The sequence below is a fragment of the Hyperoodon ampullatus genome, assembly GCF_949752795.1.
Source record: "Hyperoodon ampullatus genome assembly, chromosome: 14".
Taxonomy (NCBI): Eukaryota; Metazoa; Chordata; class Mammalia; order Artiodactyla; family Ziphiidae; genus Hyperoodon; species Hyperoodon ampullatus.
In genome coordinates this window covers 58,594,906-58,622,075 of record NC_136927.1, presented here as the reverse complement: position 1 = coordinate 58,622,075, position 27,170 = coordinate 58,594,906, and the positions used below count along the sequence as shown (strand labels likewise).

At 40.7% G+C, this 27,170-nt stretch overlaps 1 protein-coding gene across 1 annotated transcript in view; it reads right to left on the bottom strand.

Moving 5' to 3' along the window:
• Positions 1-3,900: 3,900 nt before the first annotated feature.
• RNF24 (ring finger protein 24) overlaps positions 3,901-27,170 on the bottom strand; it is a gene marked incomplete at both ends in the record, with an annotated part of 80,988 nt that continues 57,718 nt past the window's right edge. The window contains 4 exon segments of the mRNA XM_079719642.1: positions 3,901-4,039; positions 4,785-4,864; positions 17,883-17,924; positions 20,033-20,075. Of these exon segments, the coding sequence (XP_079575768.1) occupies positions 3,901-4,039; positions 4,785-4,864; positions 17,883-17,924; positions 20,033-20,075 (304 nt within the window).

Sequence of the window (27,170 nt, the reverse complement as noted above, 5' to 3'; positions counted from 1 at the left end):
CACTTGAAGGGATTACCTATTCAAAAAATTAAGGAATATTCAGCACTGAGCAACCATGTTGGGGAGCACCATGGGCAAAGGTAAATGGAAGTGACTAAGGAAGATAAAGAGGGGAAAGGGAAGGGAGCCAGGTGAACTGGGACCCAGGGGAGAGCCCCTACATCTCAGGAGGCTCTCTGCTGAGGTTGTTTCTTCAGGGACAACAGAGGAGCCCCATGTGGCCAGTTGACTAGTGTCAACTAGTAGCACCAGCCCCCATGACTCTAGGCCTGCCTGCTGGGCTCCAGACATGGTGGCCAATTCCCCACAAAAGCTGGTGGGGACACCCTTCCTACAATCCCTGGGTGGGCGGATAAGGAAACAGGCTTTGGGAGGCTAACTTGCAGGAAGGCACGTGGCTAGTGAGTGGCAAGGGGGTGATTCAAATCAAGCTGAGCACCTTTTCTCTACAGAGCTCTGGGGATGCCTCCCTGTGTGCATTTCATAATTCCCAGAAAACCTCTCAGAAAAAGTTACTACAGTCATTCAGGGCAGCTTAGCAGAATGGGACCAGGCCATGAAGATGATAGGCTTTGGAGTGGGTAATGTGGAAAGGAACAGGGCGTGAGGTCATTCGTTTGATGGATTTGAGGGGCTAGGCACTGGGAAAGGATCTTTGTCAAGACTTGTCAAGAACAGTGTGTTTGGCAATGGTGTGAGGTCCCCTGTATCCCTCAGCCCAGACTTCCCCATGGGCCACCTGCTCCCATCTGGCCATTACTGTCTTGTCCTGTTCCTTGGCTAGGGCCTTAACTACTAGGGATAGGCCTAACCAAATCACTGTGGCAAAGAAAAGCAGCAGATGACAACTAGCATGTTAGGCCTACTCAACCAGGAATCAAGTCAGGCTGGTTTTGTTCCCTGTTCCTAAAGCCAGCTGAATTCAGCTGTACCCCTAGTAACAACTAGATAATGATTCACCCACCCATGGAGTCCAGTTGAGTCTGAGTTTTGCTCCACTAACCCACAGCACGCAACACCCAATCTCTGAGTCGCTTAAGACACATTAAGATGAAGTTAAAAAATCACATTACCTGCCAGTGGCCCAAAAGCAGACCAGAGTCCTCACATGTCTACAGATTAACAAAAGGTCAACAACTCATGGAGATAGATTTGGACAGGGCAGCCTCACTGGTCTCACTGTGAGGTGTGAGCTTGATCAAAGAGTATTAAGGGATCCTTGTTCTTTAAAAATGATTGTTTTTGAATGGAGATTTGACCTTGTCCTTCACATAAAACTGTGATTTTAATCAGAATTAAAGGAAGACGTAAATTAAACCCTGGCCGTTCTCAGTTACAGCAGTGCAGCACAGGGACATTCTGGAGGAGGACCCAGATGTGGGGAGCAAACACATTCACGTTGTGTTGCTAAGAAGAATAACTACTGCAGGTGACACTGGCCATGCTGCAATAGAAGGACACCAAGCCAAGAAAGGGAAGATGACTACAAGCAGAGCAAACACTCTTAACCCCTCCAGTGTCAAGCCCCACCTTCGAAGAGCTGGGTTTGTAAAAGCCCTGCACATTCACAAGTGTTGAGGTCATGGTGTAAAGCAGACCCATGATGGTGCCTAGGGAGCACACAGCACTCTCAAGCTTTCCTCTAATGGATGGGCTTTGAATGTCTGGTCCAACTGGCCTTTAGCTGTGACACTGAGATGAATTAATTTGCCTCCTTACAAGTAGAGGGACTTCGTGAGGCTGTCTCCTTGGTACTGATGCACTGAAAGGCTATAATCCTACAAAAGCTGTGAGATGAAATAATTTGCAGTATAGAACACAAGAATTCCTCCTTTGAAGGGAAAAGTTCTATTTCCTATTGGAACCCCATAACTAAGAGGTGACATTTGTCCCAAAGCCATTATGTGAAAATGGTGTTGGCTATGAATGAGGCTAGTCCAAAGTAAGCCTACTTGTGACATTGGTCACTGAAAACATTTCACTATCAACTGGGTGCTCTGCAGCATTCAACTCTGTTGTGCTACAAAATAGAGAATGCAGAAACGGAGGGTGAAAGTAGGTGTACAAATAGTTCTTTTCATGGGTGCCAGACAGACTAAGGCTTTCATATAAAAATATTCCACACTTCCCTTGCCCTGTTTAAAGAAGCAGTCCAGTTAGCATACCATGAATAGGTCACACATAGGGTACAGCCAACTCCGACCAACTGGATTTGTAATTTCCCAAACTGGATTCTGCCCAGAACTTTTCTAGGCTAATGGGAATTTTCCTCCTCATCTGATCCCAGCCACCTGAGCCAAGGACAGGTTCCCTCGCCCATTCTAAGATGGTAGAGGCTGGATTCCAAGAAAATTCCTGGAGATATGCCATGAACAGAGTAGCAAAGTTTCCTCCACTCTCTCCGTATCATGCAGGCTGTATTTCCAATGAGAAACTGCCCCCACTCATACTTGCGGGATGGAGCAGAGAGGCAAAGCTGTTGATGAGGAGTCCCACCCCTGTGATGGAGGGAGGTGGAGAGCAGGGCTGTGGAAGAGCACTTTCTCTGTGACCCAATGCTGTTTCACATAGCTAACTTATAAAATAGTCATGAATCCTGCTGTACTCTGAGTCATTTCTAGAAAAGTTGGACAGAAAGAGCCAAAAAGCAGCATGCATTTCTCCCCTATAAAGACACTTTGAATTAGTTATCCAAGTCCAAATACTGAAGCACACACCAATGGTGAATAGCCTTGCAGGAGCTTCCTGAAACTAGTCACAATTTCTAGCATTTCCCTGGCTTCAGAATTACATAGGGATCTTATTTGGGATACTTTAAGTTGTTAAGTCAACGATGGGCATTTTCTTTTGAGTAGAAAGAGAGGGCAAGAGAGGGAAGAGAACAGAGAAGGATGGGGAGAAGCAAGGGGGTTAGCATCCTCCTCTCAGCAGGGCCAAGGGGACTGGCCGTTATCAGTAAGATGCTCCTCTTTGGAGCCATATGAGGGGCTTACAGCAGCTTCCTACTGAGGCAGTGGGCCAAGACCAGCAGGTATGCTGGAACCACACTGCATATGTGGGAATGTGGGCAGCACCCTGAGGCCCCCAGGTCATACAGGGACAGCATGGGCTCAGAGGCCCACCCCCTGCTGGGGCTCCTGATGGCAGCTTGGCTGTGCCTCACTGGTGAGTAGGAGGGGAAATAAGAGGAAATGGCTTTTGACCAGACCTTTCCAAGCACATCTAATGTTTTTAGCTTAGATGATTTGATAAGCAGGTGTTGTGAACTTGAGGCAGGACCAGTGGTGACAGGTACTGCTGCTTTTTTGTAACCAAAGCCCTTGGGTTCCAAGATGGCCTTATCAAAGGGACATAACGTGAAAAGCCTTGTTGGCACTGCCTCCGGCACTGCAGCCGGTTGTGCTTGGGCTGAGGTAACCACTGTTTTTACTTGGCTGGGGCTGCTAGGAGGGTTTGCTGCTGCAAAGGCATGCGCTGTCTGCATAGAAGCTCATGTGTCCACAGGGTCAGGGTGGGGGTGGCTTTAAAGACCTGCACTCAGTTCCCTTCTCTAACACTTGTGTTTCTCGTCCTTTCTGCTTGATAAAGATTCACCTTGACATGGAGATAAGTGTCTGGGAGACAGTGCAATGGAGTTAGCCAGAGACCCTCGTGAGGTTTCTTGAACCAAACCCGCAGGCTCATCTACTCCTCTCCTCTCGGCATGGGGTGGTGTCAGAGTACTTTGGTTGTCACAAGACCCAGAAGTCTCGGTTCCCAGCCTAGTTGGCCCAAGAGTTCATTAGACAAAGGAAGCGGCAGCTGGTGCCCCAGGTAGTGCAGCCAACACAGAGACTGCTTGTGTTCCTCCTGGCTCCATGCAGACATTGGCTCCTGCAACAGTTTGATCCTTGTGATGAGCTATACAATGTTCTCTGCCCCGGGGAGGGGCCCCTGTGGGGGTCCACGGTCCTGCTTACTATGCAACTGGGCCAGCTGCAGAACCGGCATGTTGCACAGTGGACATACTTTGCGAACCTCCAGCCACTTAATAAGGCACCTGCAGAACGAGACACCACAAGAAGGAAGATGTCAGTCCCATGCTCGTGGCACCCCCTGCCCACATGCCTCACATGTAGAACATGTCTGTTGCTCAGAGGTGGGGACTGGAGTGAACAGCCAGGTCCCAAAGAGTTCTACCACTGGGTGGAGAATGAATTTCACCCTCTGGAGGAACCAGAGACTCCAGTTTTCCAAGAAGCTACAGTCAGTATGCTATACCCTCAGTCATCCATGACTTCTTAAAGAATGAAGTACATTGAGGAGGGTGGTGGGAAGGAGGAGAAATGAAGTTTTCTAATAGAAATACAAAACACATAAAATTACTAGAGGGGGAATATTAAATATGTCTGTAGGAAGGGGGAGGAGATGGTCCCACACTACTATTTACATTCAGACTATTTATTTTGATTTAAAATAACTATGGTTTTGATTAAAATGTTTTTAGGAAAGGAAACTCTCATTGGAAAGTTCCAGTAAAACAGCTCTTTATAGCCTGGGCTCCAAGGAGGTGTGGGCCTGTCTGGGCTCTGCCTGAAGTCCGGCCTTGGTATTCACATTCCACCACCACTCTGATCCCTCCTAATGTCACACACACAAAACAGCCTGTAGGGTGCTCAGCTTTCTGCATTATAAACCAATCATGAAGCCATCAAGCTTGTCTGGCACTGCCCCAAGCCTACAAGTGAGTTGGTCAATGTGCCTCAAACTCAGGTCCTCTTAAATAATTCCACACCAATACTTACTTTCTGTGGAAGGCATGCTTACATGGACAAATCCCCAACTCATCTCGAGGCTTGAAGTCTTCTAGGCACACTGCACAGAGCTGAAAGACAGATTCACAGATGAGGCAAAGTATCTGCTAAGGACTCTCCCAGGCCAATGTAAAGTGCAGGCACCCGAGGCCCAGCCATTTGAAGGGACTTCCAATGTCCCACAACTCTTTAAGTGAAAGAAACAGGCTCGAATCGGCAAGGTCTTCTGAAGAAGAATCTCCTGCTCTTCCTGTCATGTGTCTTCAAGGTGGAGGGCAGATGGGAGAAGACAGAAAGCAAGAGGCAGGTTCCTTTACTTCAGTCCATCAGCAGAGTCTGACTTAGGTTTATTCTCACCAGATAGACTGAGCATAATGTAATTTTCTGTGCTGTGCCAAGGGGCTGACTTTCTGCAGGGAATGCTCTGCCTGCTCAGCAGCAGGGCCCCTGAAGGGACTACTCACACCCTGGGGCAGGCCCTGGGGCTCTCCTTTCTCCAGTTTTCATAACGTGGAAACTATAATCCATGGCACAGCCTGCAGTAGTATGCTTCTTGTAGTTCCTGGGGCCCCTTATTTTGGCACTGTCCTTCTGTCAGTGTCTGTCTTTGTCTTATAAAAAGTTATTCAAGAGTCACTGAATTTAACCTTATGAAAATATGCAGATGGGGCAGGATTGTTCTGACAGGTGGCTAGCCTCCACTGCTTGGAAAGAAGCGTTCTTCAAAGCCAGATGCTGCGTTCCAACCACTACTTGGGCACTTACCAGTGCCCAGGGACACCAAGTATCATCCCATTTACTCACTTTACAAATGGGGAAACAGAAACTCAGAGCAGTAACCATGTTGCCTGAGGTGAGTGGCTAGGTCTGGCTGGGGACCAAGGTCTGTTACACTTTCATCTGCCCAAAGCTTGAACTCCTCCCTGCTTGCTTTTCTGTCCATCTCCAGGGATCCTGGTTCAACCATCACCATTTCTTGTCCAGACTGCTGACCTGCCTCCCTGTCACCTGTTTCTTAACCTATAACAAGTAACCCAGTATTCTTAAGTTATGTGACAGGACACATGGCTTTTGGTGTCCCGTGGCCAGTGCTGTGGCTGTTGGTCTTCCAAACCCTTCTCCAGGGAGCTCTCAGGGCCTTGTGTATATAGCAGACAAGATCTTCACAGGAGGAGGAGCATGGATACCTGTCTTATCAGATTTGGCATTACTGCTGAGACAGCAGGAGAGCAGGGAGGAAGGCAGGACAGATGGCTGGCCTTGGCTCGGACACCCAAGCTGTGTGACTTCTGCCATCATGATGCCTCTCAAGCTCTGTTGCTTCATCTGTAGAGTGAGGATCCTACATACCCCCAACCCCCTGCCTGGGACTGTCATCAGCTCAGGTTGGGGGCAGGCCTGAGGAGGCAGTAAGGCAGTCTACCAATACCAGTTGTTTTTATTCATGTTTAAATTTAGTGATGGGTGTACTATTTTCAAGCCCATTTTTGTTTTCTGGAGGAAGGTTAAGAACAAGCTGTGGGTAAAGATGAGAAACTAGCGGTTCCAGCCTTGGGATGATCTTTTTTCGGCTTCTGCTTCCCATCTGTAAAGGGAGAATGATGTTCCCACCTCCTACACTGTGTGAAAAGGTCCTCTGGCCTTAACCCAGCTTCCCTCCCAGCATAGCCTTCTGAAACAGGGTGAGGACTGCTGGCTCTGCCCTGTAGAGATTCAGTGCTGATCCTACCAAAGGGCAAGACGTTGCTTTGGTTATTTTTCCAGAATCCAAAATTAGATTTATAGCCTTTTCAAATGGAGTTACTATTAATGGCTATTACGTTCTTCTTAAAAAATTCTAAAACCATAGTCACCTGAAAAAAAAAAACAAGATAAATTCTGACGTGTTAAGCACTAAAGTTGACCAAAAGCCAAGGTCAGTCATGAAGAGAAAAGCCTTAGATCTGACTTCTTAGAAGTTCCCTCAAGGGTCAAACTAGTTTTACAAATTTACAGATCATATTTTGCAAATGAGCTTTACTTTCCAGTATTTCAACAAGATTGTTTCTCTCATTCCTTTTTAAAAATGGAGATATATAATTCACACATCATAATATTCACCCCTGTAAAGTGTACAATTCAGCAGTTTTTCATATATTCATAGAGTTGTGCAACCATCATACTAATTCCAGAACATTTTTATCATCTGCCTCCAAAACCCCATGTCCATAAGCAGTCACCCCCCATTCCACCTTCTCCCCTGGCAACCACTAATCAACTTCCTGTCTTGATGGATTTGTTTATTCTGGTCATTTCAAAGTGGAATGGAATCATGTAATGGTATCATACAACATGTGGTCTTTTGTGCCTGTCTCCTTTCACTTAGAAAGATACCTTCAAAGTTCACTCATGCTGTAGCATGAATCAATACTTCATTCTTTTTGTGGCAAAATAGTATTCCGTTATATGAATATACCACATTTATCCATTCATCTGTTGATGGCCACTTGGGTTGTTTATACCTTTTGGCTATTGTGAATAATCTTGCTCTAAACATTGGTGCACAAGTATCTGTTAAGAGTTTTCATTTCTCTTGGGTATATATCTAGGAGTAGAATTGCTGGGTCATATGGTAGCTCTATGTTTACCTTTTTGAGGAACTACTAAACTGTTTTCCAAAGTGGCCAAACCATTTCACATTCTCACCAGCAGTGTATGAGGGCTCCAATTTCTCCATATCTTCGGGTTATTATTATTGTCTCTTTGATTATATCCATCCTAGATGGTATGAAGTGACATCTCATTGGGGGTTTGACTTGCATTTCCTGAATGACTAACAATGTGCTTACTGGCCATTTGTATACCTTCTTTGGAGAAACGTCTTTTCAAATTCTTTGCCCGTTTTTTAGTTGGGTAATTTTTCTTTCTATTATTGAGTTGTGAGACTTCTTTATATATACTAGACACAAATCCCTTATCAGATAGCCAACTGATTTTGACAAAGGTGCAAAAGCATTCCAATGGCAGAAGGACAGCCTTTCCAACAAATGGTGTTGGAGCAATGGGACATCCATAGGCACCAAGAAACCAAAAAAGATTGATAAACTGGATTTCATCAAATTTAAAAACTTTTGCTCTGCAAAAGATCCTGTTAGGATAAAAAGACTGGGACAAAGTATTTGCAGATCTTTTTATTTTGTAGGCTTTTTATTATTGAGTTGTAAGCGTTCTTTATGTATTCTGGATACCAAACTCTTATCAGATATAAGATTTGCAAATATTTTCTCCCTGTGGTTTGTCTCTTTACTTTCTTCTTTTTTTTCAATGTCTTTAAAAAAATATTTTATTTATTTGGCTGCATCGGGTCTTAGTTGTGGCACGCAGGATCTTTCGTTGTGGTGAGTGGGCTTCTCTCTCTAGTTGCGGCGTGCGGGCTCCAGAGTGCACAGGCTCAGTAGTTGCAGTGTGTAGGCTCTCTAGTTGTGGCGTGTGGGCTTAGTTGCCCCGTGACATGTGGGATCTTAGTTCCCCCATCAGGGACTGAACCCGTGTCCCCTGCATTGGAAGGCAGATTCTTAACCACTGGACCACCAGGGAAGTCCCTGTCTCTTTACATTTTTTTTTTTTTTTTTTTTTTTTGCGGTACACGGGCCTCTTACTGTTGTGGCCTCGCCCGTTGCAGAGCACAGGCTCTGGGACGTGCAGGCTCAGTGGCCACGGCTCACGGGCCCAGCCGCTCCGCGGCATGTGGGATCTTCCCGGACTGAGGCACGAACTCTCAACCACTGCGCCACCAGGGAAGCCCCTCTTTACTTTCTTGATAATGTCCTTTGAAGCACAAAAGTTTTAAGTTCTGATGAAGTTCGATTTATCTAGTTTTTTCTTTGGCTGGTTGTGCTTTTAGGTGTTGTATATAGGAAATCATTGTCTAATCCAAAGCCACGAAGATATATATTTATGTTTACTTCTAAGAGTTTTGTTATTTTAGTTGTTACATTTAGGTCTTTGATTCATTTTTGAGTTCCTTTGTGTATGGTGTGAAGCAGGGCTCCAATTTCATTCTTTTTTGTGTGGTTATCTAGTTATCCCAGAACCATTTGTTGAATTGACTACTCTTTTCCTATTGGATGTCTTGGCACCCTTGTTGAAAATCAGTTGACCATAAATGTATGGGTTTATTTCTGAACTCTCATTTCTATTCCATTGATCTGTATGTCTGTCTATCTGCCAGTATCACACTGTCTTAAATACTGTAGCTTTGCAGTAAGTTCTGATATTGGGAGGTGTGAATCCTCCAATCCTCTCCTTTTTTAAGACTGTGTTTGGCCATTCAGGGTCTTCTGCATTTCCATGTGAATTTTAAATTCTGCTTGTTAATTTCTACAAAAAAAAGAAAGGGCAGCTGTGATTTTGACAGGAGTTGTGTTGATTTTGTAAATATTTGGGGGGAATACTGCTATATTAACAATAGTAAGTCTTCCAAACCATGAACAAAGGATGTCTTTCCATTCATTTAGGTCTTCTATAATATCTTTCAATGATGTTTTATAATTTTTCAGTGTACAAGTCTGAGCTTCTTTTGTTAAATTTATGCCTAGGAATCTTGTTCTTTTTGATGCTATTGTAATTGGAATTGCTTTCTTAATTTCATTTTCAGATTGTTCATTGCCACTGGATAGAAATACAGCTGATTTTATTTATTTATTTAATTTACTTTATTTATTTTATTTTTGGCTGCATCGGGTCTCAGTTGCGGCACACGGGATCTTCATTGAGGTATGTGGGATCTTTCGTTGCAGCACGTGGGCTTCTCTCTAGCTGTGGCCTGTGGGTTTTCTCTTCTCTAGTTGTGGCACGCAGGCTCCAGGGCACGTGGGCTCTGTAGTTTGCCGCGTGCAGGCTCTCTAGTTGAGGCGTGTGAGCTCAGTAGTTGTGGCGTGTGGGCTTAGTTACCCCACAGCATGTGGGATCTTAGTTCCCTGACCAGGGGTTGAACCCACGTCCCCTGCATTGGAAGGCAGATTGTTTACCACTGGACCACCAGGGAAGTCCCTACAGCTGATTTTTGTATATTGATCTTTATCCTGGAAATTTATTGAACTCATTTATCTTGTGATTTTTGGTGGATTCTTTAGGGGTTTCTGTGTTTACAAAATCATATCTGCAAATATAGCTTTACTTCTTTCTTTCCAATCTGGATGCCTTTGATTACTTTTTCTTGCCTAACTGCTCTGCCTAGACCCCTCCAGTACAATGTTGAATAAAAGTGATAAGATGTCTTGTCTTGTTTCCCCTTAAGAGGAAAAGCTTTCAGTCTTTCATTAAGTATGATGTTAGTTGTGGGTTTTTTAAAAAATTTTTATTTATCTTTTTATTTATTGGCTGCTTTGGGTCTTCGTTGCTGCACGTGGGCTTTCTCTAGTTGCGGTGAGCGGGGGCTACTCTTCATTGCGGTGCGTGGGCTTCTTACTGTGGTGGCTTCTCTTGTTGCGGAGCACAGGCTCTAGGCACGCAGGCTTCAGTAGTTGTGGCATGTGGGCTCAGTAGTTGTGGCTTGGGGGCTCTAGAGTGCAGGCTCAGTAGTTGTGGCGCACGGGCTTAGTTGCTCCGCGGCATGTGGGATCTTCCCAGACCAGGGCTTGAACCCGTGTCCCCTGCATTGGCAGGCGGATTCTTAACCACTACACCACCAGGGAAGCCCAGTTGTGGGTTTTTCATAGAAATCTTTATCAAGTTGCAGAAGTTCCCTTCTGCTTCTAGTTTATTGAGTATTATCATAAAAGAATGTTGAATTTTGTCAAATGCTTTTTCTGCATCTATTAAGGTAGTCATGTGTTCTCCCTACCCCTTTATTCTGTCAATAGAGGGTATTACATTGACTCATTTTCCTTTGTTGAACCAACCTTGTATTCCTGGGATAAATTCCATTTAGTTATGATATATAATCCTTTTTATATGCTGCTGAATTTGGTTTGCTAGTATTTTGTTGAGGATTTTTACAACTATATTCATAAGGAATATTGGTTTGGAGTTTTCTTTTTTTATGATGTCATTGACTGGTCTTGATATTAGGGCAATACTGGCCTCACAGAATGAGGATAGGAAACATTCCCATCACTCTTCATTTTTTGAAGTCAAAGAATAGATCCTTTGCAGCCAGTTAAGCCAACTGTGCTCTTTTCCACATGGGGGCCCAGTGCGCAATGGCTGCAAACAGCAGCCTCCTCGGTAGTGTATGCAGCCTGTTGCCTGTATGGGTTGCCCTAAGGGACCTTGGAGACAGCCCTTTCCAATGGACATTAATGATTGGCATGCTGTCCCCAATCTAGGCTCCAGACGGGTATGTGTGGTGCCTTTGGAAAGCCCCAGGGTACAGTGGCCAGGGTCCACATTGGCCAGGTCATAATGTCCATCCGCACCAAGCTGCAGAACAAGGAGCATGTGGCTGAGGCCCTCCGCAGGGCCAAGTTCAAGTTCCCTGGCCGCCAGAAGATCCACATCTCCAAGAAGTGGGGATTTACTAAGTTTAATGTAGATGAATTTGAAAACATGGTGGCAGAAAGGTGGCTCATCCCAGATGGCTGTGGGGTCAAGTACATCCCTAATCGTGGCCCCCTGGACAAATGGTGGGCCCTGCACTTGTGAGAGCCTTGGCGCTGCCCCCTCCTCACCCATGCCCACCAATAAACACTACTTTCTTGTCAAAAAAAAAAAAAAGAATAGATCCTATCAGCCCTGTCAGAAACAGGGCTAGGACATCCATTTACTGATTGGTCAGTCTATAGATACTTGAGTTTATTTGTTTTACATGTTATTGATGGCATCTGCAGAGAACAAAAGGAAGCCAGGTCACGGCATTTCAAAGTAATTTTTTACAGCTTGAGGAACAGCAGAAACTTCAAGTTTGTGGGTGCAGTAGGGGCATCATAATGTGAAGGCTCCAGACTCAGAAAGATAGGGTCACCTTCTTTCTCCACACTCAGAAGCTAGAGAACATGCCCATTTTCCTCAACTTCCTTAAACCTCAATTTTTACAAAAGCAAAATAAGGAATAATACTTACCTCACCTAAATTTTTTAAAGTGTCAGTTCCCTTGCTCCTAAGATAAATTATATGAAGAAACAGACATCTTGGTAATTTTGCCACCTTGTATACATGATTCCATTTTCTTTACACTGAGATTATACCCATAAATGAAACAAATTTCAAGGGAAAAATGGCTTTTAGTGACCATAGCATATATACTGGAAAGAAGCCTAATTTTCTAGTATTCACAGAGTGCATGATCCCTAAAATGACCAAGAAGGAAGGATTTGACAATTTTCAAGGGTTTGACACAGTCTATAAATTTACCTCAAAATGCAAGCTAGGGAGTGGAGAGTCATGTGGGGAAGACAACGTCACACAATGAAAATGACCCACAGCTCAGGGAATTTAGCCAAAATGATTTTCTTTTAAATATACAATCATTCTTTGATGGTGGTAGTGAACACTAATATACCTTTCCTTGAATGGTTACGAGGATAATCATATCTTTTGCAAAGGCAGCATTCCCAGTTCAGACGTGTCATTTAAGGTTGGAATCTTTAAAAGCTATGAAAGCACTCTAAACATGGCTGTGCTGCTCAGGAAAGATCTGACTTTCCTGTTCCAAACTGAAGTGCAGTCCGTTCCATGGCCCTCATGTGTTCGTGTGCTCAGCCCTTTACTGTCCTTGACTCACTGGCTTATGACTTTCTTTCCTGTGGGACCAGTGCTCCTTGAGGGCAGGGAGGGACTATACTTTGCCCACTCAATCTCTAGGGTCCTCTATACTGTCAGCTCCCTATACATGCTTTGGGTTTTTTTTTAAAACTGTTTTTGTAAAACAATTTTTACAATTTAAACTGAGGGACGAAACTCAGTTGGGCTCTAAGTATTCATATTATAATTTTAAAATTAATTTGAGTAATGTGATTTATAAGAAGATTGATCAGTAATCCTAGAAAGACTGAGAGGGTTTACATCTCATATAAACCCTACATAAGAAAGGGATGTGGCAAAACTTGTACCACCAGACCCCCTCCTCACTGGACCAAAGGGAAGGGAATGAGCTTGTGGGGAGGTGAGGAGAAGGAAAAGATGTTCCTAACTTCATTTTACACAGGGGGGCAACTCCAATGGGGTTACCTTCCTACAGTCTCTTCTTGTGGAAAGTAGGGTAGAGCAGGGCCATAGCATGTCTGCCACATGACTCCTCACCCACTCTCTGCCTGATCCAGGAAAACTGACCTAAAGATGACTTTTCCTGGTCCTTGTGCAGCTAGGATCCCACCTGCTGCTGAGATGCAGGAGGGAGCAGGTTCTCCTTTCCTTTCTGTATGTATAGGCAATATCACCCTGCCAGAAGAGGGGATGGACCCAAACATGTTCAAATTTAGAAGCTATATGGATGGCTGTATCACTGTACTGTTGCAGCTGTGGGCTCAGGGTTCTGATTGGCCCACATGGCCACAGCAGGTGGATGAGGCCTTCTCTGGGAGAGTGGAAGGATAGAAAGAATATAGTACAGAAAAAATATTTGAAGAAATAATGTTTGAAAACTTCCCAAGCTTGGCGAAAGACAAACCTACATATTTATGAAGCTGAGTAAACCCCAAACAGGAAAAATCCAAAGAAATCCATGCTGAGACGTATCATAATCAAATTGCTGAAAACTAAAGACATAGAAAAAAATCTTGAAAGCAGCCAGAGAAAAATGACACATTATGGATAGGAGATAGATGATTCAAATGACTATGAATTTCTCATCAGAAACCATGGAGGTCAGAAGGAAGTGGCACAACATTTTAAAAGTGCTGAAGGAAAAGAAATAATCCAGGAATAAAGGTGAAATAAAGACATTCTCAGATGAAGGCAAACTAATACAATTCATAGCCAGCAGATCTGCTCTAAAAGAATTGCTAAAGGAGGTTCATCACATAGAAGGAAAATGACATAAGAAGGAAACTTGGAACATTGGGAATTAAAAGCAACAGAAATGGTAAATATCTGGATAAATATAACAAACTATTCGTCCCCTCCTGAATTCTTTAAAATATATCTGATGGTTAAAAGTAAAAAATGTAACACTGTCTGATGCCATTTTCAATGTGTATAGGTGTAATATGACACTTACTATATAAAGGGGTAAAAGTAAAGGGATCTATATGGTGATAAGGTTTCTACATTACAAATGAAGTGCTAAAAAATTGATTCTAGGTATTTATTTTGTAATCCCTAAGTAACCACTAGAAAATTATACAAAAAGATAAAATCACAATAGATAAAATACTAAAAATGTTCAAATAACCCAAAAGAAGGTAGGAGGAAACAAAGGAATAAGAAAGGGGGGCAAAAGCGGAAGATAAATAGTAAAAGAGTAGACCTAATTTCAAACACATCAATAATTGCATTGAACATAAATGGTCTAAACACATCAATTAAAAGACAGGTTGGCAGGGTGGATTAAAAAATATGACCTAACGGGGCTTCCCTGGTGGTGCAGTGGTTGAGAGTCTGCCTGCCAATGCAGGGGACACGGGTTCGTGCCCCGGTCCGGGAAGATCCCACATGCCGCGGAGCAGCTGGGCCCGTGAGCCATGGCCTCTGAGCCTGCGCGTCTGGAGCCTGTGCTCCGCAACGGGAGAGGCCACAGCAGTGAGAAGCCCGCGTACGGCAAAAAAAAAAAAAAAAAATAAAATATGACCTAACTATATTCTGTCTATAAAAACACTCACTTTAAATATAAAGACATAATGTGTTTTTACATATTAGAAAACTCAACATGGTAAAGATACCAAATTTCCCCCTGATTTATATATTTAATGCAATACTAATCAAGATCCCAGTAGGATTTTTGTTGTTGTTTGTGTGTGTACAGATAGACAAGCTGCTGTTACAATTTACATGGAAGAGCAAAGGAACCAGACTAGCTAAAACAGTTTTGGAAAAGAAGAATAAAGTTGGAGGAATCATATTACCTGATTTTAAGACTTGCTATAAAAATACAGTAATCAAAACTGTGGTATTGGTGAAGGGACACAGGCACAGAAATCAATGGAACAGAATAGAGAATCCAGAAATAGACTCACCAAAATATGGCCATTTGATTTTTGATAAAGGTGCAAAAGAAATTAAGTGGAGAAAGCAACCATTCACCATAACCAGAGCTGGGGACACTGTGGTGAACAAATCAAAGACTAAATGCAAATGACAAGCAGATCACAGACTAATGTCAAGGCTCTCAGGCTTCTCTTAAAAAACCCCCAGATCTGGCAATAGTTGGCAATAGCCTATATTCCCCTATGGTAACAATTAGCTAGAGGTGAGTGCTGACAAATTCTTTAACACAGGACCTTGCATGCCCCAGTGTGTCACAGCTTCCATGGCACCTTTCTGTTTCTCTTGATACCAAGACTCCATTAGATGCAATTTATTTATCTATCTATCTATCTATTTCTTTATCTATCTATCTATTTATTTATATATATATATATATATATATATATAACTTTTGGCCACACCGCACGGCATGTGGGATCATCCACAGATTCAAACAACCACAGACCGTGTAATACTGTAGTATTCACTATTGAAAAAAATCTGCGTATAAGTGGACCCGTGCATTTCAAACCCATGTCGTTCAAGGGTCAACTGTACTTTTTTTTTTGCTGTATGCGGGCCTCTCACTGTTGTGGTCTCTCCTGTTGCGGAGCACAGGCTCCAGACGCGCAGGCTCAGTGGCCATGGCTCACGGGCCTAGCCGCTCCGCGGCATGTGGGATCTTCCCAGACCGGGGCACGAACCGTGTCCCCTGCATCGGCAGGCAGACTCTCAACCACTGCGCCACCAGGGAAGCCCTCAACTGTACTTTTTAGATTTTTTTTGCCACGTGGCTTGTGGGATCTTAGTTCCCTGATCAGGGATTGAACCCGGGCCCTTGGCAGTGACAGCACGGAGTCCTAACCACTGGACCTCCAGGGAATTCCTCAACTGTATTTTTAAAATAATATATTAACTTACTTTCCTTCTTTAAAATTAAGAACATTATATATAAAATTAACATCCCTTTTTGACCAACTTCCCCTAATCTTTTCCCTCTTCTCTCCTCCTCTGTGTGATCATTATGCATCCTTTTCAAACACTATGCAGTATGCATATAAATCCATGAAAAATGTGTTTATCTTAGTTTACATACATGATATAAACATTTATATCATTTTGCAACTTGCTTTTTCAAGATCCCGTTAGAGATCTATCTAGGTTGACGTGTTTATAGATGGAGCTTGTTCCTTAATTTTGCCTGCCGTGTAGTACCTCACTGTATGAATCACTGTACCACGTTTCCTTCTTTTCCTCCCTCCCTCCCTCTCTTGATGGATAATCTTCCAGTGTATCATGTTTTATTTATTTGTTACACTACTGATGGACATTTAGCTTGTCTCTGATTTTCCACTATTATAATTATTCACTAATAACATTATTCATATTGAAATTCCATGTGCTTACACAGGAACAAGCTATGTATCATTGTATAATTAGGCTACAGGAATGCACACACACAAAGAAGTTTGACAAAATAGTTTCAACACAAAGAAGTGCATCCAAAAAGGACCAAACTGCGAAAAGTACATGACTGGCCTCTGGAAACAAGTTGTAGAGCAAGGTTAGGTTTTCTTAGGCACAGTGAAACTGGAATTAGTGGGTGCGGTTGGGATACTAACTCTGATACGTAATGATGCAACACAATTCACTTATTCAGGATAAAGATTCTAAACTAATGGGTCAAACCAATAAGGAAGACTTCTATTCCTGACAAACATGGTTATTCAGTATTGTTAACGTATGTCAGAATTTGATCTTTTCATTTATGGTCATCAAAAAGACTCCAAACAGAAGAGGATCACTTTCTGTTACTGTTTTGGGAAAAATTTTTAAATCAAACAGTATTTGATGCTTGAGTTTAATCCAAGGTTAGTTCTGAAATGCTGTACCATATCAACTCTTTGATAAAAAATATGCAGAAAGAGCAAAGGAGGGACTTCCCTTGTGGCACAGTGGTTAAGACTCTGAGCTCCCAATGCAGGGGGCCTGGGTTTGATCCCTGGTCAGGAAACTAGATCTCACATGCATGCCGCAACTAAGGAGCCCGCCTGCCGCAACTAAGACCCAGTGCAACCAAATAAATAAGTAAATATTTTTAAAAAAGAGTAAAGGAGCAGTAGATGATTTCAAAGTGTTCAACAATAATATAAACCATTATTTTTAAATTATTATTCAAATAATTTCACAAATTAACTCTCTTTGAAGAGACTGGTAATGTAGCTTCACCACAGTTACGCTATATAAAACATAGATACTACAATGTGTAGCTTTTCAAGTCCTTGCTTTAAACACCAATTAAAAAACTCAGAAAGGGTAGAAGAGAAAGGGCCCTAAAATTAAAAATAAAAACTCTGAGCATTTGAAATCAGTGGCAAGACAAGGAATAAAATAAACAAGAATTACTATAGACTACGTGTCTTAAGGTGCATAGCAGGATACACACACACATCTGTATATAGCTTAGAAAGCATAACAATATAGCGAACACCCCAATCACGCAACCTCATTACTAGACAAGTCCAAGAGTTCATGTCTCTCCCTATATGTTCTTCCCTATTCCATCCCTCTGTCTCACCTCCCCAAACCCCCACCTTCATGAAGTAATCACTGCCTTGTTTGTGCCATTGGTAAGAAAGGACTTCTGGGAACATTTTCAAGAGTGAAATTAGTGCAAATTCATCTTGAATAGAAAAACTTGTTTATATCTATCTCCTACTCGTATAGCATGGACAGCAAGCAGCATCCCTGCTGCTATGAAATCTTACACTGGCACCATCCCTATTAAAAATGAGTTATTTTACACTCTTATAAGTCTTCACAAAATTGATTTTTATGTGACCTCACCCTCAAATATTCTATTAAGCTGATCAAAATAAGCCCAATTTTTTTCAGCGTCTGAAAATACAGATGTTTAAGCATACCACAGCATACCACTTCTGTTAGAATATACTCAAGAACAGATTAAAATACTTATAGGCAACTTACCTCATGTAAATTCAGTTCTTTTACTTTTTCTTTTAATATAACCTGTAAGACAAAAAAAGTATGCTTTTATGCCCATTTAAATCTGTAATTTAAAAGGTTTCTCATTATTCTTACAAATATTTTTCTTTTCTGTATATAGCTCATTTCACCTCATGTTCAGTATTAGAGAGAATCTCTTACAGTTTGAGATAGAATATTTTAGCAACATTCTTTTAACTTGAGCAATGGTGCAGTATTCTCCTGAAAAGCAATTTTAAAATCTCTTTGAGAATAGATTAAATTTTGGGAGAAGAAATTAACACATGCCTGTCTGGAGTTATGTGCTAATATGGGGGGAAAGTAAATGAGATTGCTTGCCTCATGATTTGGTAAAACACAGTATTGACTCATGGGACAGACTGGTAATTTATAAAAGACTGAAAAGTAAGGTCAGTCTTAATTTTGGAAGCTTTGCTTATTATTATACATCACTATCCTCAGAAAACTGTAGCTCTATCCAGAATTATGTAAGTGGGTTTAAAACTCATCCAGGTGCTGTCCCTAACCTGACTTTGTGGTGACTGGATATCAGTTAAAAAGAATGCAAAATGACAAGAGGGCAGATGACTATTTAAAAAGAACATCTCTAAACAAATAGGACCTAATCAAGCTTAAAAGCTTCTGCACAGCAAAGGAAACCATAAACAAAACGAAAAGACAATTTAAGGACTGGGAGAAAATATTTGCAAATGATGCCACTGACAAGGGCTTAATTTCCAAAATATACAAGCAGCTCATACAACTCAATAACAAAAAACAAACAGCCCAATTGAAAAATGGGCAGCAGACCTAAATAGACAGTTCTCCAAAGAAGACATACAGATGGACAACAGGCACATGAAAAGATGCTCAACATCACTAATTATCAGAGAAATGAAAATCAAAACTACAATGGGGTATCACCTCCCACCAGTCAGAATGGTCATCATTAAAAAGTCTACAGATAACGAATGCTGGCGAGGGTGTGGAGAAAAGGGAACCCTCCTACGCTGTTGGTGGGAATGTAAGTTGGTGCAGCCACTATGGAAAACAGTGTGGAGGTTCCTCAAAAAACAATTTGAGACAAAAATTGAGACAGAAAGATTCATTCCTTTAGAAAACTAAGACATTCATCTCTGTATATGAATCCCACACGAGACCCATGTATGGTTACCTGTGGACATCAGTGTGGACATCTAAGGAACTCACCAATGAGCTCAGATTTCAAAGAGACATGGACAAAAAGATATGTAATCCTAAAATGACGACATGGTGTGTAACATCAGTGTCAGCAAGATTAAAGACCCAAATAAACTGAAGCTTGGCCCCCCCCATCTCTCCCCCCCTCCCAAATTGCTATGGACGACAAAAATAATTTCATGATCAGGGTCAAAAGAAAATTAAGGAACACCTAGGCCCACTGTTTGGTATCAGTGGTAAAATATTAATGGATGACATATGGAAGAAAAAACAAATTTTACTGGCCTTCAAGAAAAGCTAAATTTATTACCTTAAAGAACATATCAGCAAAGGGATAGTACAAAGGGCTAGGAGTTAATAGCAATGACTGAAGTATCTGGACTTCCAGTGGTGTGACGTGAACTAACATTTAAAGTACAAAGGGGAGGAGATGAGATGAGTATAATACAGCTGGTTACCTCTGAAGAACTAGTATGTCTTCTAATGAAGAAGGTAAAAATTTCATTTAATGGAATCTCTGAACTCCATTAGGATAATACTAAGTTTAAGGATTTTAAGCTACAGCATTTTCCTTTACCAAAATATTGGCCAAAGTTCCCTGTGAAGTTATATTATTTTATCATTTGAACTTTCTATAACTTCAAGTAATACTTAAGAGAAGTCACCGCAATACGCCCAGGCACTGCAACGAAGAGTAGCCCCCACTCGCCGCAACTAGAGAAAGCCCGTGTACAGCAACGAAGACCCAACACAGCCAAAAAAGCAAAAAAAAAAGGAACACTTGAACTATTTTGTATGGCAAATTGGCAAGCAAAATGCTAAAATGAACACAAGTAAATCTAGTCCCAGTTTAAAATATGATTGGAAACCTGATGTCTCATTTTTTTGGTGAAGAACATGATCAAAGCCAATCTTAAGTAAATCTCTCTCACCTGTTTGTAGGCATAAAATTCTTTGTGTGCTTGATGTCTTAGCCTAAAAGACAGAAATGAGAAATGCAATACTGAGATTTCCGTATAAGAATTTGACAAAAATTTTAAAACTGCTTATTTTTGGTATTAATTTATATCATTTATGGTTTAAATCCAGAATCTTTATTCTAGAATATACTCAAATGACATATCTGTTACCATGTTATGAGAAAGTGACCAGTGAACCATAGAATATTATCCAGATATATAAGTTCAAGTGAAATCTCATTAAAACAAAATCTCAAATATTTTAATGAAGAAGGCTCAATTTTTTATATTGACAATAGTCCACTTATTTCAATAATATTTAATATATCACACTTTTCTTAATTAAAAAATTGAAGTATCAATATAATATACATCTAATAATGTGTAAAAGCCTCAAGAATACAGATAAGTATTAAAAAAAATTATACACACCACTGTAACTATCACCCAGATCAATACATAGAACATTTCCAGCATCCCTGAAATGACTCTTCCCAATCAATATTCACCCCTAAAACTATCCTAATTTTTATCATTGTAGATTAACTATGCTTGTTTTTGAACTTCACATAAATGGATCATTTGGTATATACTCTCCTGTGCTGGCTTCTTTCAGTCGACAGTTACTTGTGAAATTCATCCATGTTGTTGCAGTAATTATATTTTTGACTGACACATAGTGTTCCATTTTACGAATGAATATAAAACTATCCATTCCACTGTTGACAAATATATAGGTTACTTCCAATTTGGGGCAATTATGAATCAAGCTGCTACACAAATTCTTCTACATGTCTTTTAGTGGACATATAGACTCATTTCTGTTGAGTGTGTATCTAGGAGTAGAATTGCTGGTCCAAAGTGCTTGTACCAATTTTACTCCTATGGGTAGTGCATGAAAGTTCTAGTTGTTCCACATCTTTGCCACAGTTTGGTAGGGTCAGTCTAAAAATTTTTAGCCAGTCTGGTGGGTGTTCAGTGGTATCTCATTTTGGTTTTAATTTTGCATTTCCCAAATGATGTTTAGGACCCTTTCATATGCTTATTGCCCATTTGGATATTTTCTTTTACGAAATGCCTGTTCAAGTCTTTTGTCCATTTAAGAAAATGAGTTGACTATATTTTTCTTATTGATTTGTAGGAGCTCTTTAAATATTTTAGATGCAAGTCCTCTGTTGGGTACTGCAATACTCTATGGCTTGCCTTTTCATTCTCTTAATGTTATCTTTTGATGAACAAAAGCTTTTAAAGCTTTTTAATTTAATTTAATTTGTGTCCAGTTAAAGCAATCTTTGCCAACCCCCAGATAATGAAGATAATCTCTTGTGTGTATCGTGAAAATAATTTGTTATTTTACCTATCACATTGAGGTCTATGATCCATCTGAAATTAGTCTTTATGTATGATGTGAGGTAGAAGTCAAAGTTCTCTTTATCCACATGCAGATTTTCATTTGACTCCTTTATTGAAGAGACACTTCTTTCCCCACTGTGTTGCAATGGCACATCTGCTGTAAGTGAGACCAGTATGTGGTTCTGTTTCTAGAGTTTCTGTTTTATCCCACTGGTTTATCTGCCCATCCTTGTGTACTGGGTTGAATCATGTCCCCTCAAAATTAATGTCAAACTGCTACCTCAGAATGTAACCTTGTTTGGAAATAGCATCTTTGCAGACTATTTATTAGTTAAAATGAGGTCACATTAGGATTAGGGTCGACCATAAATCCAATATGACTGTTGTCCTTAGAAGAAGAGGAGAGGATATACAGAGACACAGGGAAGAAGGCCAGGTGAAGACAGAGGCAGAGACTGAAGTGATGCAGCTACAAGCCAAAAAATATCAAGGATTGCTGACAACCACCAGGAACTAAGAAGAGGCAAGGAAGGATCCTCCCCTAGATAGCCTTCAGAGGCAGCATGGCCCTGCCAACACCTTAATTTTGAACTTCTAGCTTCCAGAACTGTGAGAGATTGATAAATTTCTGTTGTTTTAAGCCATCCAGCTTGTACTTTGTTACAGCAACCCTGGGAAACCAATGCGTCTTGTGTCAATACCATGCCAGTTTTAAAAAAAAACAAAAAAACTTTTATTTTGAAATAATCTTATAGGAAAGTTGCAAAAAATATCAGAGTTCATATATACTTCTCTCCCCAGTTTTCCAACATTCACATCTTACATAACCATAGAACAATGATCAAAAGCAGGAAATTAATACTAATGTTTTGATATTAATACTCATATAGTATTCACCAAACAGACTTTATTTGAATTTCACCAGTTTTTTCACTAATGTTCTTTTCCTATCTTGTGATCCAATCCAGGACCCCAGCTTGCATCTAGTTGTGTCTCCTTAGTTTCTTCAAATCTGTGACAGTTCCTTAGTTTTTCCTTGTTTTTCAGGATTTTGACATATCAACCATGATCACTTGGTTATGGCAATGTCTACTGGGTCTCTCCACTGTAAAGTTACTATTTTCCCCTTTGCAACTGATCAATATCTTGGGGGAGACACATTGAAACTATGAAAATATCCTATTTTTTTCTCAAGCTTTTGCCCACTGATTTTAGCATCCATCTTGCTTGCAACATTTCTGCAGTGTTTGCCTGGTGGTGGTTTTGTAGTTCCCTAATTCCTTGTACATTAACTGGGATTCTTCTATAAGGAAGAGATGCCCCTTCTCCTTCATTTATTTATATCAGCATGGACTCATTTATGTTAGTCTATGGGTTATAATTTAATATGATCATTATTTATTTTGTTGCTCAAATTGATTTAGGCTTTTAGGCCCTCTTTCAGGTTGATTCTTATGTCCTTTCAACATGCCCTCATCCTTTCCCATGCATTTCCTAGCTCCCTGGCACCAAAAGATGTTACAAGTTCATCTTGTATTTTCCATGCTCCAGTTGTGGAATTAACCACTTCTTTCAAAGAGCCTTGGTTCCTTTTATTGGAGAATAATATTTAGAAACCAAGATCTGGGTGCTAGGTGAATAGCACTCTGTTTTTAAGTACTGGGGTTTTGTAAAAAGTCTTGGGTCCTCAAACTTTGTTCTTAACTACTTTGGCTACTTGTGGTCCTTTGCATTTCCGTATAGATTTCATGAGCTTATCAATTTCCACAAAAAAATCTGTTGGGATTTTGACTGAGACTGTGTTTAATTTATAGATCAATTGGGGGAAGAACTGACATCTTTGCAAGATTGAGTTTCCAACCTATGAATATAGCATATTCTATTTATTAGATCTTCTTTCTCTGTATGCATTTCTACATAGAACACATGTATCCTTCATTAAATTTATTCCTAGGTATTTGGTAATTTTTGATCTACTATAAATGGTATTTAAAATTTTTTTATGTTCTAATTCTTTGTTGCTACTACATAGAAAAAAATTCAATTTTTGAATATTGATCCTGTATCTAGTGACTTGCTAAGTTCACTTATTAATTCTAAACATCTTATCTGCAGAATCTTTTGGATTTTTAAAATACACAATTATTTTGTCTGCAAATAGTAACAGTTTAAACTCTGCCTATTTAATCTTCACATATTTCACTCTTTATTCTTTATTTCACTTCTTTTTTTTTCCTGCACTGACTAGGACCTCCAGTACCACTATTAAATGAAAGTGATGGCAGTGAATGTCCTTATTAATATGTTACTACTAAATATGATGTTTTCTCTAGATTTTTTGTATATAACCCTTGATTCAAATAAAGTTCCCTTGTATCCTAGTTTTAGACTTAAAAAAATCATGAATAGGTATTAACTTTTGTCAAGTGCTTTTTTTCCCATCACATTTTTTCCTCTTTACTGTTAATGTGGTATACTGTATTGATTGATTTTCAAATGTTAAAACAATCTTCATTTCTGGAACAAAACTCTACTTGGTTGTGGTGTACCACCTTTTTGTACATCCTTGAATTTTATTTACTAATATTTTGTTCATGAGAAAGATTAGTCTATAATTTCCATTCTTGTAATGCCCTTGTCAGGCTTTGGAATCAAAATTATCTGGCCTCATCGAAGTATCTCTTCTATTCTCTGGAAAAGTCATATAAGAGTGGTATTTCTTCCTTAAATGTTTGGAGAAATTCACTGGTGAAGTTACCTGACTTGCAGTTTCTTTGTGGAAATGCTTTTTATTGTTACATATATAATTATTAATATTTTCTATTTCTTCTTGACTCAGTTAAAAATGTTATTATTCTTTTACTTGTATTCACATAACATACAATTTACCATCTTAAAGTGTGTAATTCAGTGGTACTTAGTGCAGTCACAATGTTTTGCAACCACTAGTTCACTCTAGTTTCAAAACTTTTTCATCAAAAAGAATCTGGTACTCATTAAGTAGTTGGTCCCCATTCCCCCGTTCCCTGGTAATCTCTAACCTGCTTTCTGTCTCTATGGATTTGCCTATTATGGATACATTACATAAAATAAATCATACAATATGTGACCCTTTTGTGTCTGGCTTTTCATTTAGTGGAATGTTTTCGAGGCTCTGCCTATTTGTAGCATGTATCAGTACTTCACTCCTTTTTATGGCTGAATAATATTTCACTATATGTATATGCCACAATTTGATTATCCATTTGTCTATTAATGAGCATTTGGGTTGTTTATACCTTCTGGCTATTATGAATAATGATATAAACATTCTGTACAAATTTCCTTGTGGACATATCTCTTCATTTGTCTTGGGTATACACCTAGGAGTGAAATTTCTCGGTCATATGGTAATTCTATGTTTAACTTTCAAGGAACTGATGAACTCTTTTCCACAGTTCCTGCACCATTTTACATTCCCACCAGCAATGTATGAAGGTTTCTATTTCTCCACATCCTTGTCAACACATAATTTTCCATATTTTTGACTACAGCATCCTACTAGTTGTGACATTTATTTTATTTATTTATTTATTTTTTGCCGTACGCGGGCCTCTCACTGTTGTGGCCTTTCCCGTTGCAGAGCACAGGCTCCGGACGCACAGGCTCAGCGGCCATGGCTCATGGACCCAGCCGCTCTGCGGCATGTGGGATCTTCCCAGACTGGGGCACGAACCTGTGTCCCCTGCATCGGCAGGCAGACTCTCAACCACTGCGCCACCAGGGAAGCCCTATTGTGGTTTTAATGTGCATTTCCTTAATGACCAATGCTGTTGAACATCTTTTCATGTGCTTGTTGGCCGTCTGTATATCTTCCTTGGAGAAATGGCTACTTAAGCCCTTTACCTATTTTTAAATTCAGTTGTCTTTTCTTTTGTTTTAATATTTATTTATTTATTTAATTATTTATGGCTGCATTGGGTCTTCGTTGCTGTGCGTGGGCTTTCTCTAGTTGCAGCGAGTCGGGGCTACTCTTCATTGTGGTGCACGGGCTTTTCATTGTGGTGGCTTCTCTTGTTGCAGAGCATAGGCTCTAGGCATGCGGGCTTCAGTAGTTGTGGCATGAGGGCTCAGTAGTTGTGACTCGTGGGCTGTACAGTGCAGGCTCAGTAGTTGTGGTGCACAGGCTTAGTTGCTCTGTGGCATGTGGGATCTTCCTGGACCAGGGCTCAAACCCGTGTCCCCTGCATCGGCAGGCAGATTCTTAACTACTACACCACCAGGGAAGTCCCAATATTTATTTATTTATTTTATTTTTGGCTGCGTTGGGTCTTAGTTACAGCATGCAGGATCCTCTGCTGTGGCATGCAGGCTTCTCTCTAGTTGTGGTGCGTGGGCTCAGTTGTTGTGGAGCTTGGTTTCCAGAGTGTGTGGGCTCTGTAGTTGTGGTGTGCGGGGTCCAGAGCATGTGGGCTCTGTAGTTGTGGCATGTGAGCTCTCTAGTTGTAGCCCACATGCTCAGTAGTAGCAGTGCATGGGCTTAGTTGCCCTATGGCATGTGGGGTCTTAGTTCCCTGACCAGGGATTGAACCCACATCCCCTGCATTGGAAGGTGGAATCTTAACCACTGGACCACTAGGGAAGTCCCAAATTCAGTTGTCTTTTTGCTGTTGAGTTGTAAGAGTTTTTAAAAATATATATCCTGGATATTAAACCCTTATCAGATATATGATTTGTAAATATTTCTCTCCCATTCTGTAGGCTGTTTTTTCACTTTCTTGATAATGCTCTTTGATGCACAAATATTATTAATTTTTATAAGTCCAATTTATCTATTTTTTTTGTTGTTTGTGCTTTTGGTGTCAAATCTAAGACTCCATTGTCAATCTGAGGTCATGAAGATTTACCTGTTTTCTCCCAAGAGTTTTATAGTTTTAGCTCATGTTTAGGTCGCTGATCTATTTTTAAAAAATTTTTTAAAAAAATTTATTTTTGGCTGCGTTGGGTCTTCATTGCTGCGTGTGGGCTTTTTTCTAGTTGTGGCGAGCGGGGGCTACTCTTCATTGTAGTGCATGGGTTTCTCATTGTGGTGGCTTCTCTTGTTGTGGGGCACAGACTCTAGGCACGTGGGCTTCAGTAGCTGTGGCACCCAGGCTCAGTAATTGTGGCGCATGGACTCTAGAGTGCAGGGTCAGTAGTTGTGGCACGTGGACTTAGTTGCTCTGCGGCATGTGGGGTCTTCCTGGACCAGGGCTCAAACCCGTGTCCCCTGCATTGGCAGGTGGATTCTTAACCACTGTGCCACCAGAGAAGTCCTGCTGATCTATTTTTTGAGTTAATTTTTATATGGGAAATGAGGCAGGGGTTCAATTTTATTCTTTTGCGTGTATTATTCAGTTGGTCCACCATTTGTCCACCATTTATTCTTTTGCCACTGAATGGGCCTGGCACCCTTGTGAAAAACAACTGGCCATACCATACTACCCAAAGTAATCTACAGATTTAATGTGATCCCTATCAAATTACCCATGACATTTTTTTTACAGAAATAGAACAGATAATCCTAAAATTTATAGGGAACCATAAAAGAGCCAGAATTGCAAAACAATCCTGAGTAAAAAGAATAAAACTGGAGGCATAAGCCTCCCAGACTTCAGGTAATACTACAAAGCTACAGTAATCAAAACAGCGTGGTACTCTCATGCCAACAGACATACAAATCAATGGAACAGAATAGAAAGCCCAGAAATAAACCCATACACCTATGGACAATTAATGT